General features: G+C 34.7%; 1 protein-coding gene and 1 pseudogene across 1 annotated transcript; both read right to left on the bottom strand.

The window, feature by feature from the left end:
- Positions 1-376: 376 nt before the first annotated feature.
- On the bottom strand, positions 377-3,079 carry LOC137965037 (E3 ubiquitin-protein ligase SDIR1-like; annotated as a pseudogene).
- Positions 3,080-4,788: 1,709 nt separating this feature from the next.
- Positions 4,789-5,382, bottom strand: LOC137965192 (agamous-like MADS-box protein AGL29). Its single transcript, XM_068811563.1, has one exon. The coding sequence runs from the start codon at positions 5,380-5,382 to the stop codon at positions 4,789-4,791; it is 594 nt and encodes a 197-aa protein (XP_068667664.1).
- Between the last annotated feature and the right edge of the window lie 8,488 nt (positions 5,383-13,870).

The following is a 13,870-nucleotide window of genomic DNA, read 5'->3' as shown; positions in this document are numbered from 1 at the left end:
GAGCTTTAAGATATAATTTGCATATAGACATGTTTAGAATCATCATACATATAACTTAGAAACATGTTAAAGTACTTGGAGAGAAATTCTTATTCTTTATAAAATATACAATTTTAGTCTAGCATTGGAATGATAGATCAGTCACTGATTGTGATCGATCATCCATAACTACACATGCCAGAAATCCGCACTTAAAAACTACTTCTGTCAATCTTGCTACTAGATACACTGAGTGCTATAACCTAGATTTCCTTCCCATGTTGAAAAAGGAATTTTACATATTTGTGTCAATCTACAACTCTATCCATGTATTTAAATGCTTTGGTTTCATGTATTTACTGACTACTTCCAACCAACCAAAAGGTTCTCCAACACATAAGACTAACGTCTGAGAGTGAATAGTTTGTTGCAAGCAAGAACTAAACCATGTATGAGCCTGCTACTCCGCTCTCTGAATTTTCCTGCCACCCAAATGCTGCTTTGAATTGCAGACTGGGCAGGTTCCCTGTTGGCACAACCACGGATCAATGCAGTTTGCATGAAACTGAAACACATTTGACAGTAGAAGTTAAATAACCAATCAACAAATCCAGTGGAACACTTAAGCAACTATGTAAATAGGCATCCACACAAATTTCCATTAAGCCAAAAAGCTAATTGGTTCTAGTTTTAGAAAAACCTGATGCAGGCATGGAAGACTACGAATCAGCTCTCCAACATTGACTTGTTCCAAGCAAACACTACAAGCGAGCTCATCATCGGGATTTTTGGTACTCCCATCCAACTTAGATGAGTTCTGTCTTCTCTGCATAAAAGAAATAAACAACAACTGAAAGAACTGAGATGAAGAAACATAAGGAACCATATGGATGAGAGGGATTTTTTGTGCGTCATTGATACTTGGGCTAATACACCAGAAGTCTGTCAAGTATTAAGACACGAGTGCTATAGTCCTATGGCAGCATATTTCCCCTATTGCCTATAGGTCTTGTACCCTAGCTGCACCATTGAAATTTCAACTTCCCCTGCTTTGTTGATTGGGACCACAGAGAGGAACAACGAGCGAAAATAAATTTGAACAGGGAAGCAGTATTAAAAACCTATCGAAGAGTGGACAAATAGACAGGAGCTTGGAATGCCCAAGGCAACAAGTTCCCTAAGATTTGTGCATGTCATCTCAATAAAAAGACTTTAAACCACCAAGGTAAAAAATGGCAAGAGGGACCACTGACCTCACGATATCAAAATGTTTTTAAGAGTTTATCAATCATTTAATAGTGGAGTTGCCACCAAAGAAATTTACAAATTTAACAGACTTTTCTAGCCATCCATCTGTACAGATAATACAGCTTCCTGTATTATCCTGCATCTGTATCCTTTTAATCACACCCTAAGATGAGGTATCACATGATGATGTTGACATAATCCTGAGAGACAATCACCCTAGGCAGTACATGAAGATCCACTTATAGATATGAAAGAATAGTCTTAGTCACCAAGTCTGAACAAAAATACCGATATGAACATCCACCAAGTGACCATAATAAGAGCCAAATGCAGGGAATATGACCATGTTGACATAGCAACAAACAGAAACCGAAAAGCAAGACAATGTGCCATAATAAAGAAGAAGAAAAAAAGAAAAGAAAAAGGAAACCAGTAAGAATTTTGACATTACTAAAATAATAGATATTTGTGTAGATAAGGCTCTCCCATCTAAATAAAGAAGCAACGATACCTCTGTCATGGATGCAGAAGAAGAAGCCTGCTGAAGTGATGATCCCTCAATGTAGAAGAGAAAGATATTGCATTAGTTCCTCAAAATTTATCAGAGCATCTCATCCATGAAGAAAAAAAATGGCTCTCCATTGTTAGTCCAAAACCAAATAAATCACACCCAAGGTCATGAACAGAGAACATGAAGAGACCAATAGACTGATCAATCAAATATAAATAAACAACATTTTAATACCTATTATTACAGACTGATATAGCAAACATAAGACCATAACTGAAGAACTTGAAACTTACTTTTGTGGACTTGATGACTGATTAGACTGAATTTTGTATTTGTGAACTGGAAGAACATTAATCTCCTCCTCACTCATTGAGGGAGCACTAGGAGAATTATCACTATCAAGTGCTCTCAGAGCATCGAAATCTGCAATGAAGTAAATGATGCAATTCAACCATATAGGCTTCCAAATACCTCCAGTTAACGGATATGAACTAACATAAACTTCTAATAAGTAATAGCCACTAGTTCTCCACCAAATCTCTTAAAATATTTATGATGCAAAACATATGCATCATTCCAAGTCATCAAATTCATGATCAAGTAATGCAAGTTGGAGTCTGAGGCCCTGCAATCTTCCTCTCATTGCAAAAGCAATAGAAGGTGGCATTTGAAGCCGTAACTCGGTGTGACCACTGGCTGCTGCTGCATGAGCCTGGGCCTGGGCTTGAAGTTGTTGACAAGTTGCATACATCATGAGGCTTGTGGCCATAAGAAAAACACCCAAAACCAACCAAAGCTACAAAAAAGAAAGAAATGTATCTTCTTAGAAGATAATATAAAATGATGCATTATCTTCTTAGCAGGCAAAGCAGTTTCTATAGACAAAATACTAATTAAAGTCTAGGAATACCAGAAAGTTTGGTGACATCTGATGTGAGTTCAGTATCATGAACAGAAACAGAGCTGCCGGAATAATCAGATTCAGCAAGGATTAGAGTTAAGAGATATAAATGGGGGATCATCTCCATCATTTTTTAACCCACATAAGGAGAAAAGCAAAAGATATTAATCCAAGGGGCCATAAAAAAATGAAAAAAAAAAAGTGAGGATAGTGAGAGAAAGGAAATGGTACCTGTGACAAGAAAAGCCATTAAAGGATGCACATGTTGGATGTTAGAACATAAATGAGACATGCTCAACCAAATGAGCTTACATGTGCAAAATATACAAAAAAGAACTCATCAACAAAAATTGATCACTTCAAGAATGTACCACAGCACGCCTTTCTGGGATGAATCCACTCTCTAGGTCCGCTCTAGTCCCTCGGAAAACAAAACTCATCTTTGCTGGAGTTAAATGAAGTAAATATCCACTATCAGAGTGTAAAATTATCAGAATCTCTCCAAATCTGATTCCTTCACTGAATAGCTAGTCAAAATAACTTCTGCTAGTAAACCTGGGAAATGACAATACATTAGTAGAAATAACAAGTGAATGTAGGTTCGCTGGACAACAAGTGAACGTAGTTGCATTAAAAACAAGTGAACGTGAATTTTTTTACCAGATATGCATTATAAATTTTGAAAAAGAAAAGAAAAGAAAACTCAAACAAGTATTCTTAGATAGAAATGAAAAAGAATTTTAAAACACTTGAAAATCAAAATCAATCCATCTGCATGGAGAACACCATTGCAAACTTGAAACCTCCAGAAGGGGTGACTCAGAACTCAGGTTAAATGTATAATCCCTTACCTAAATAACTTTCCACAACAGTTAGAAATAGGGCATATATAACTCATAATACAGATAATAAGCTTTCTAATAGCAAGATTTACTGTATTGCATTTCCTCAACACAATGGTTGTATTTGGTTGTATTTTGAGAGAGCTTTTTATCAATACTGCAAAGGTCAAAGACAACAGCATATTTAGTTCATGCAAATATGTTGCTGACAAAAGCCCTTAAAAGGAAACAAAGATGTGATATCCAAGTGTTCGGATACTCTTTGAATTGAGTATGTGAATGCCCAACACAAATACTTTAAAAAAATAAAACTCCTAAAAAAATACTTCATTAATCATTAGAATAGACCACCAAGTGCAAGCACTGTGAATAAACTTTTAAAACAACCTTTTCTACCTTTGAAGTGAAAAAAAAAAAATCGCCATCCTACTCTTTTTTTGGTTTTAGTAATAAAGAGTCAAGAAAGCAAAAAATATTTTGCTTTCAATGATAGGAAATTATTTTGAAAGTGAAACTACACACACCTAAGCATTCAATAACATATAAAATGAAAAGAGACAAACCAAAAAAATCCTCCTGCAAGTGACTTCTTATTTGCTAGTGTTGGATTTATTTTAATGAATACTACATTTAGTATTCCTCCTAGTGACAGCGCAATTTATCCCAAAAATAATATAATAAGGGTTCAAGTCTATCACAAAAAGACTAGCCAAGATTAGGATGTCATTTCCCAATTAATCATCACAGGATTTCTCCTAGCCTTTGGAAATATGGGATAATTTACTTGAAAAACCCCTCACAGCCCCGTCTAAACAGATAGACAACAACCCTAAAACAAAGGCAACATAAATAAGGTAAAAACTGAACATGGAACAAACTAAGTCCAACAAAACAAACACGCCACTCTAATACCATGTTATGAACGGATCCAAGTCCACATCAAAATGACTTGAACCCAAGTAATCATTCAATCCTAGAACCAGAATTTAAGGGTTAATAATCGTCTACTACCTTTGATTTAAGAAAAAAACTAATTTACATCTCTTCTAGTCTCCAGACGGGCAAGAGATTCACAGAAACCAATACACAAGCCACCATGAAGTAAATACGGTACGAAGTAAACTAAGCAAGAATTATTATTCAATCCAAAAGAGAGTTTTGAGAGTTAAGTAATTAATTAGAATAAGGTATAATCATCTCTCTACAGAATAAAAAACCAAATGTGTCAAACACAGAAATACAGTGTGAGAACCCAGAAATGGTGAGCAATCAAATAATATAAAAATTAAAAAAACCCAACCCCAGGATCAGGCATAGAAGCCCAGGTAGTAGTCAGAGGCATCCAGTGGCCGCAAATCATTAAAGAAATATTCTGATGCTGACGAAATCTCGGACGAGGTATTTCCTTCTTCTTCGGTCTCCATAAGAAATATCTCAAGATCGTCGTGCAGTTGTGTAACCTCCACTCCGTCAATTATAGCAGCAGGTGCAGCCTCCAACGTCGGGAACGTCAACTGATGCCCAGAGGCCAGCTTTGTCGCATTCAATTCATCCGCGAGCTCCAGTATATTGGCTTCTTCCTCCTCTAGATTGGCGACCAAAAGCTCGAGCTCATCAATGCTGCATTGCTCCAAGTCGATGTTGTCCAAGGACAAATGCTCTTCGTCTTCCATCGACTTTGGGAAGTTTGTCTCGCCTTCGAAGTAGTGCTGCATCAAACCCTCGTCTCCGAAGACAAAGGGCCTGCCGGCGGGAGAGAAGGCAACAACGAGGACTGAAGCGCCGGTTAGAATGGAGAGTTGATCAACTTTCTTGAACAGTCCCTTCTTCCGCTTCGAGAAGGTGACTTGCAGAGCTTGACGATTCTCAATCTTCTTCATCTTCGGCTTCCTCTTTCCCATGGCTTCTCTCTCGCTTCTCTTTCTCTGCTCTCGCTCTAAATTTTTTCTTAAGAAACATCATAGAAGAACTGATTCCTTTATAAAGACGCAAAAAAAAATTTACCGTTTATCTAATTTCTTTGTCTGATAAAAATCTAAGAAACCCTGCTTTCCAAATTGATCACCATTGCTTTGGTAGTTTCCTACTTGATGTTAAAATATGTAAACGAAATTGGTAGTTTTCTATTTGATTTGATGTTTTGGTAACAGAGGGTAGAGAAGCTATTAAAAAATTAACAATACGGATATTATATAATTAAGTAATTTTTATCATTTATTTTGATAAATTAATTTAAATAACTAATTATTTTTTAAAAAATATTAATAAATTAAAAAACATGTTAAAATTATTTATTAATTTAAAACATGTTAAAATTATTTTATTTTAAACAAATCAAACTATCAAAAATAAAATTTAAATCTAATAAATTAATTTTATATAATTAAATACTCTTTTTATTAGATAAATTCCTTATTTTTAATAACTATTTTAAGAGTGGGAATTTAGATATTTTAAAGTAAAATTTTGAAGTTATAAAAATAAGGGCTCGTTAAATATTTTTATTTTTATTTTTTACAAATTCCTTATTTTTAATGACTATTTTTAAAGTGAGAATTTAGTTATTTTAAAGTAAAAATTTGATTAAAATTTGGATAATATAAAAGTTAGGATTTTTTAATCGTTTTAATTTAATTTTTTTAAAAAAATATTTTTTTGGATTATTCATTAATTTAAAATTGTTAAAATATATTTTAGTTTATTTAAATAAAACTTTTTTATAAAATTATATCTATCAAAGTAATTTTGTATAGTAAAATACCCTCTTTTTATTTAAATAAATTTATGGTTTTTAATATTGTATTTAATTAATATTTTAAGAGAGAATTTTGATATTAAGAAGTAACAAGTTGAATAAGCATTTGCACATTATAAAAATTAAAATTGGTAATGTATTTTATTTTGATATATTTAATTAAATAAATAAATATAATTATTATTTTTAATAATTATTAATTCAAACAATTTAAAATCTTTCTTTACTTATTAATAAAAAAATAAAATAAAAAATATCTTAAAAAATTAAATCTATTAGAATATTTTATTAATAAATTTCTAATATACCTCCCTCTCTTTGGAGTCCTCATCACTAGAGTTGCATAACTATGAAAAAAACTCCTTTTTGCTGCCTTACTAGCCTTTATTCCACTTATTCTTTTTGGAATTCTTTATGCATTGGATAATAGGGAAAATGAGATATATCTTAATTGTTGTTAGCTAGTTTTCTTATCTATGTTTTCTTTGTATATTCAAGACATGATTTTGATGCTTCTAAGTAGAACTTCTAGCACATAAGCATTTTATATCTCGCCATTTCAAAAACTTTCATATTAAAAAGGCGGTTTTGATTAGTTATTTTCTAATAGTCAATGAAAAGCAAAAGAGGTGGGCAACACTCCACTTAGGGGTGGCACCAAGCCAAATTGACTCGGAAACCGTTCGAGCTTGGCTCGAAAAAATCTTGGCTCAATTCAGTTTTTCTTGAGCTTGGCTCAAGCTCAAACTAGAAATAAGTCTCATTAAGTATAAAAACTCGAGATTTTTCAAGCTCGACTTGTTAGTTTGTGAGCCAACTTGTTAACATAATTTTTTTTATAAAAATACCCTTTACTCTAATAGGTCTCGTCAATTCCCTCTTTAGTTAGTTGATAGCTGTTCTTATTTACCTCAAATACGATCGATCATTCAACCCTTTTTTATCCCTCAACATCTAATGTTGTTGTTCACCAATGAATAAATACTATTGGTGGAGGTGTTTGTTCTTTCTTTTAGGTCTATTAAGTTGGTAACTATACATTAGTATGCTCCATTGCAAACTCTTGGACACATTCTACAATAGCTTGCAATTCAATGGTACTAATTTCATCACAATATTTTTTTATTTTTTTATATTTTTTATAGTTTTAAATGTTGGTTGGAGCTCGATTCCAATTTTAGGCTCGAGGCTGAGCTCGAGTTCAAAGTATTCAGATCAAGCCAAGCTCGAACATATGCAGGTTCGAGCTTGGCTTGGCTTGATGCCACCCCTAGCCTTCACCTCCCTACTACTTAAAACTAGATAGTAGGAAGAGAGCTTCCCTGGTCAATTTTTTATTTTATTTTATTTTAAATTTTGGATGATATCATACTAGGTCAATGGCAGTCAAATCAAGTTCACTTGGGTTGAACCGAAGCTAGTTATTTCACTACATCAATTTTTTTTAACATTAGTTTGATCGATTTTTGCATATATTTTCTCATCTCCACTTTAGGTGATGAGAAAATTAAAAAATATTTCAGGGTAGAAATACGTTTGGAGGGACCATTGTCTTAATGTTTCTTGGAAACACATATCTACTTAGGCCCCATTTGTGCTCTTGGTTAGACATTTATATCCTAAAAAAGATAGAAATGTTTTTCTAAGATATACATTTCCTAGAAACTTTTAGTATGAAATCTTATTAGGCCCTGTTAATGCCCCTAGTTGAAAATTTATATTGTAAAGGAAAAGCTAGAAATGTTTTTCATAGGATACACATTTCTAAGAAACCTTCAGATAAAAACATGTTAGTGCCTTACTAGGAAATAAAATGGAAAATTTATCTTTTTTCAAGAAAAATTAAATAGATTTGTTAGTGCCTTTTTAAAGGAAATAAATGACGTGAATAATTAATCTCTCACATTACCATACTTATTTGATAAATTTCAATAAAATAAAATTTCAAATACAAATTTAAAAACTTTTTTTATATAAAAATAAATTGGTCATGTTAAATCAACTATTGTACTCTTCATAATTGTCCCACATTTGAGCTATTATATCGTTACGAAAATGTTTAGCTAATTTAGTTTGTTCATTTCTCCTTTTTTTTCCTTGATTTTGAGACTGTAGGTGGTCAATTAGCTCCTACAAATCGTCTTCATCTTCTTCTTGGTTTTGTCCAAATGTTATATCATCCCCAACAACTTCTAATGGTTCCTCTTCTTCAATCTCTTTGTCATAGCAATCTGATAACCCATTAATTGCTCCAATGGAATTATGAAATTTGCATATTGAAAGTTATTATAATTATTCTTTAAAATGAATAAACACAAATAATATTTCGTGTAAAGGTTACCTTGAAATAGGGATAATACTTATCATCACCAACTATTTTTGGATGAACATTTCAAGTTGAAGGAGGTAATCATTCTTCTCGAATACCATCATATTTAGCAATCTCCGTCTTAAAAAGATCCTCATGTGACCTGGTAGTTGTCATCAGTTTTGGTAATATATAATCCATTGATTGAAAAGTAAGCATCAAGAACAAAGAAATGTATATACTTCTTGTGGTTAAGCAAACTAGAAATCCAGCTCACTACCCAATAGCTCCAATGAGCAAACAAAAAGCAATAAAATCCAAGAACTATTCAAAGGAAACGATTCGATGCTTCACCCAAGATCAAGCAGAAATTGTACTTCACAACTCCAAAGCAGTTTTTTTTTTAATAAATATTGATTATACACATAAACTACAATCCTATACCCTGTATAACTCATCAGAGAGAAAACCCCATTATTAAACTTCTAGTAAAATTTTCATATGAACAACTTCTATGAACCAAAATCAAGCTATTACAGGGTTAAGGTTGTTTTAGAAATAAATCTGAACAATCATTGGCTCAGTAGTTCCAATGGAAACATGCACAATCATAACATGTGACCTGTTAAACACATGAATTGGGCCTATCTAAGTTTTGTAGGGAAGGCAAAAACATAGGATCCAGGATAGAACCACTGAACCAACTACACATAAAGCTAATAATATCCATATTTGTCATCAATGTCATAAAAAAATGTCTTCAGATTTAAATCTCGAGATATTTACTTCTAAAAATTTCCTTGGGATCATGGTTTGAATTAAAAAGACTCCTCTCGAAGAGTTATTCAAGAAAGTCCAATAAAAGATCCTCAGAAGCTACCAAGGAAGAAACAACTTTTGTGTTGTTTTTCCTTGAATAAAAGAGAATGTCCATTCTGGGTAACTGTTTCCAAACATAACTCCTTTAATTTACAATGTTTTCTTTTAAATAAAATGAGGAATTTAATAGAGAGATGAAGCTCCTAAGGGCAACAAGCAATAATAACACGAACCTATGACTCTCATAAAAACATAAAAAATGTAAATGCATTTGTGAAAACAATATGCATAAGCATTCATGACAATGTACTAATTACAAACTAAAAGCATATTCAATAACACTCGGAATAAGAGTGGTTCGGAGATAGATTACACCTCCACAAGAGTACAAGTAATGCATAAAATTTGGCACTATAAGCTATAACTTCTCACCTTTATTTTCATCTCTTTAAGCATGTCTTCAAGGCCTACACGTTGTGCACCTAGACTTTCCAGTTGCCTTTGCACATATGAGCTTATGTAAGGAATTGATAGATTTATACTACAGATTGAAATTCTTAAAGACCATAGCTCCAAGTAGATAGAAAGATTGGAATTCTAAAAGACCATACCTACGAATCCTAAAAATCAATGTTTTGGTACCATGTTGATTTTTCAGGACTCCATTGAGAAAGAAGAAGAACACACATTGGGGATAAGAGAGGAGGAAGAATGGGGTTCTCGACATGTGTCCAAACTATTCCCATTAAGCTCTATCTATAACTGATAAAAATATAATATTATAATTATGTCAGTCACCCTAGTAAGAGTGAAGAAGACACAAGAAACATAAACTAATTACATAAATGATATCCTAATTACATTATATCTTCCTACAACATGTGTTACATAGGATAGGTTGGTTTTCTTTAGGAGAATTTTCATCAACAACAATACATGAAGCTTGATAGAACTTGGTTAATCACCACCTTGGCGTTGAGATCCTAAACCCATTGCTCTAATACCATGTTGGATTTAGGATCCCAAGATAAGGTCCTCTAGTAGAGGGTGCGAGAGAGGAGAGGAAGAAGAAGAGGAGAAGAAAAAGAGAGGAAGAAGGAAGAGAGGTGAAGAGATAGAGGGACGGCCAAGGAGAGGAGAAAAGGAGAGACTTTGAGAGAAAAGGCTAAGGACGAATTTGAGAGAGAAGAGGGGAGACTTGATGATCTACCTCTTGCCTTGAGCCTCTATTTATAGTTTATGAAGGAAGGTTTCAATGACTACAATGCCCTTAGGGCTACTAGCTTCCAAAAGGAAAAGACATGAAGATATATATCATTTTCTTTAATTACACTATTGTATCATTTTTATGAGAAGAGCATTTAATTACTCTTTGTGCCACCTCCTTGATGTGGGTAATGTTATTACATTAATGCCACTTGAGGTGTCTTCCAACAAGGAGATTTTTTTACATGATCAACCCCTAATCATGTTGTATCAGTCCTGAGTTTCGTTTTAAGTATGAGTGCTACTCTATTTGTAGAGTATTTCTTTCCCACTATGTTAAGTTGGGAGCCACCTCCATGAGTAACCACTTTATAGTTGAACCTCACGAATCAAGAATGAGGGTCATTGGTCATTGAAGGGGCTACAATTGTAGTGAGTAGTAGCTAAATGTTTTAAGGGGGCTAGTAAGGCATAGATGATGAAAGTAATTCTCATTAATGCTTTAAGGGGCACTAGTAAAGCATATATGACAAAAACAATTCTCAAATAATGTTTGAGGGGGACAGGTAAGGCAAAGATGACAAAAGTAATTTTAATGATGTCAAGGGTTTAGTGGGATTATGGTGGGAACTTCTAGAAGGGATGGTTGACCAAGTTACCTGCTATGAAATCTTAGAAGACCTTGCGGCTAATTCGGTGAATTTGAGAACCGTAGACCGCCGCATGTAGGAGGAGCCAATGACAAGGAGATAGCTGAATTCAATTTTAATGAAGATTCAAGTTCAAAAGATATGAGGTCAATGAATTGTGCAAGTGGAAACAACTTGTAGTTTGGGGTAGTTGAACCTGACAAAGGCACTAGGGAGGATATCTAAGCATGCCACCTGGACCACCAATTCAACAAGCAACAATTAATTCCAGGAAATACCCTAAATAGAAAGTTTTTACATATATGGTTGTACGCCAATCAGCTTGGGCTAGGATTTGAACCATTTGGAGGGATATAACAAAGTTAAACTCCAAGAAATTTTTTTCAATATCTACTCAATCATTCTTTCCGATAATCCACGAACATCAACTTTTCTCTTTCTCAAATGGATTCTGGGTCTGCAATATAATTGGAAACTAGGATGAAACAAAAACAAGTTTTTCATCAACTTCCTTCAACTTGACTTGTATCTAGGAGAATCTCTTGTGTCTTTCCTCCTAGTTCAAATTTTGAATTTTGAATGGAGAAAGTTTGGTTTAAGTGAAGAAATTTATTCCTAAATTTTTAAGGTATGAAAATTTCAATTAATTAAAAAATATGATATCTAAGAAGGTATATTTAGAAATTAGCCTTCATTAAATTAAGAATTATAATTGGGGAAAAAGACTCCATGGATTTAGCTCATGGGGAAAAAGAGAGAGACACCCATTGGGAATAGGAGGAAGAAGAAGTTTTGGATTTGTTATCCTAACCCTCCCCCTAAGCTCAATTTATAGATTAATTAAACTATAATATTACAATAATGCCCCTAAAACTTAACCTAATTACATTAATGCCATCTCTATGAGATGACTCTTTATTTACCATCTTGCCATCGTTGTAAGGGTATGTTGGCCTTCTCCTTGGTTTATGGGCCTTGAGCCCATCTTCTACATCTCTTAGATGTGTGGACCTTCCTTGGTCTTATGGGTTTGGGCCCATCTTCTATATCTCTTGGATGTGTGGGTCTTCCTTGGTCTTATGGGCTTGGGTCCAACTTCCAACACATTAGATATGTAGGCCTTGGTTGTGTGGGCTTAGTCCATCTTTCAACACTCCCCTTGAAGCTAGTGGTGAGAGAACATGAACTCCCAACTCACTGCTAATGGTGTATAGGATCTTCTCATATAAAATGACAGTTCTCCATATCTTCTAACACTCCCTATCACGCTGGTGGTCTCTTCCATGAGGCCCAGTTGGCATAAGATAAGTGAGAGTAAAATCACTCCAAGCCGTGTGACATCGCTCCATACTCCAGTCATAACTCATGCTGGATGGAGGGCACACTCCTTTCTTCTATAGGTAGTAGGTCTATACGCAGTGCTCATAAGTATAATAAAACTCTTCCATCACAGTGTTCCTCCACAGGACACTGACTCTCAAATGGTAGGAGTAATAAATGCCAATTAAGGGGGGTAATGGGTAATTACCCAAAAGATCATATTATGGGGCCACCGTGTGATTTCTTCTTCATTAGAATAAACAATGCTGACAAAAATCAGCAGCTGAGAAGTCTTTCAATAATAATGTCTCACCCAAAGAGACATAATAACAATAGCTAAAATGGGTTTGGGCGCAATATCACATACCAAACAATGAAAATCTTCAAAAATGACTCATAAACCTCAGATAGTCCATCACTAAATAAGGAAGTTGTACCAAATAATATGTAAAAACCGAGTAATAATCCAAGATAATAATCCTGTTGGAGAAAAGGATCGAGTCGAGCGGAGTTAGGTATCAAACTAATATAGCCGAGTCACAGAAGAAATAGGTATAGAACTCGGGATCTGGACACGTATAACCGAGGCAACAAAATAAGTGGGCGAAGTCGGGTTGATCGGACCGAATTGAACTGGACCGGGTTGTGTCGGTCCGAGTTGACCTGAGTAAACTCTGCATAACGGAAGCAAAAGCTGGGGCAGCAGGGTCACTGGGTGATGTCGACTCGGTCCGGGCTAGGTCAGAACAGGCGCAGTTCGGCGCGAGACTCAAAACTAGCGATGGAAAAATTAAAATTTTCAACAATGCGTCTTTTCGTCAAGGTCGGTCGTCTTCCTCGGAGAGCGCTGGCTTCCAAACAGAGCGGAACAGCAACTCAGCAGCAGAGAGAAAGAAAATTTCGGAAAAATAAATCAAGCCACATCAATAGCAGGACGAGAACCACCCGATTACCGTGAGCCAGCAGAGACAGAGGGGAACTTCCGGAAATAAACCAATCTGACAGAGATGCTTGATTGACGAAAGACATCAATTATAGGAACAGAGAGATCAATCCGTAACAGGCTAGATGACTTTCCAGCAGACGCAATAAAAGATATAGGTTGGCGATGAACCAGCAAGTTATGTCAGCGTATAACGGGCTAGAGTACAGCCCAGCAAAGAGTCGAGCAATATTCAGTAATCTGAATGCTGGCTCGGAGGCAACTTTCCAGAGATTTACTGGATTGATGAGAATAATGAAGATACCAGCAGAGATATACTGGACGAGGATTAACGAGCTCGCTGGATCATTGAGCAACCAAACAGTATAAAAATAAAAAAAACCCAACA

Source organism: Aristolochia californica, unplaced genomic scaffold (assembly GCF_029961685.1).
Source record: "Aristolochia californica isolate CCGP_79_NKW_82.1479 unplaced genomic scaffold, dmAriCali1.0.hap1 SCAF_5, whole genome shotgun sequence".
NCBI lineage: Eukaryota > Viridiplantae > Streptophyta > Magnoliopsida > Piperales > Aristolochiaceae > Aristolochia > Aristolochia californica.
Note: the sequence above shows the minus strand (reverse complement) of the source record. Positions and strands in the feature narration are given on the sequence as shown.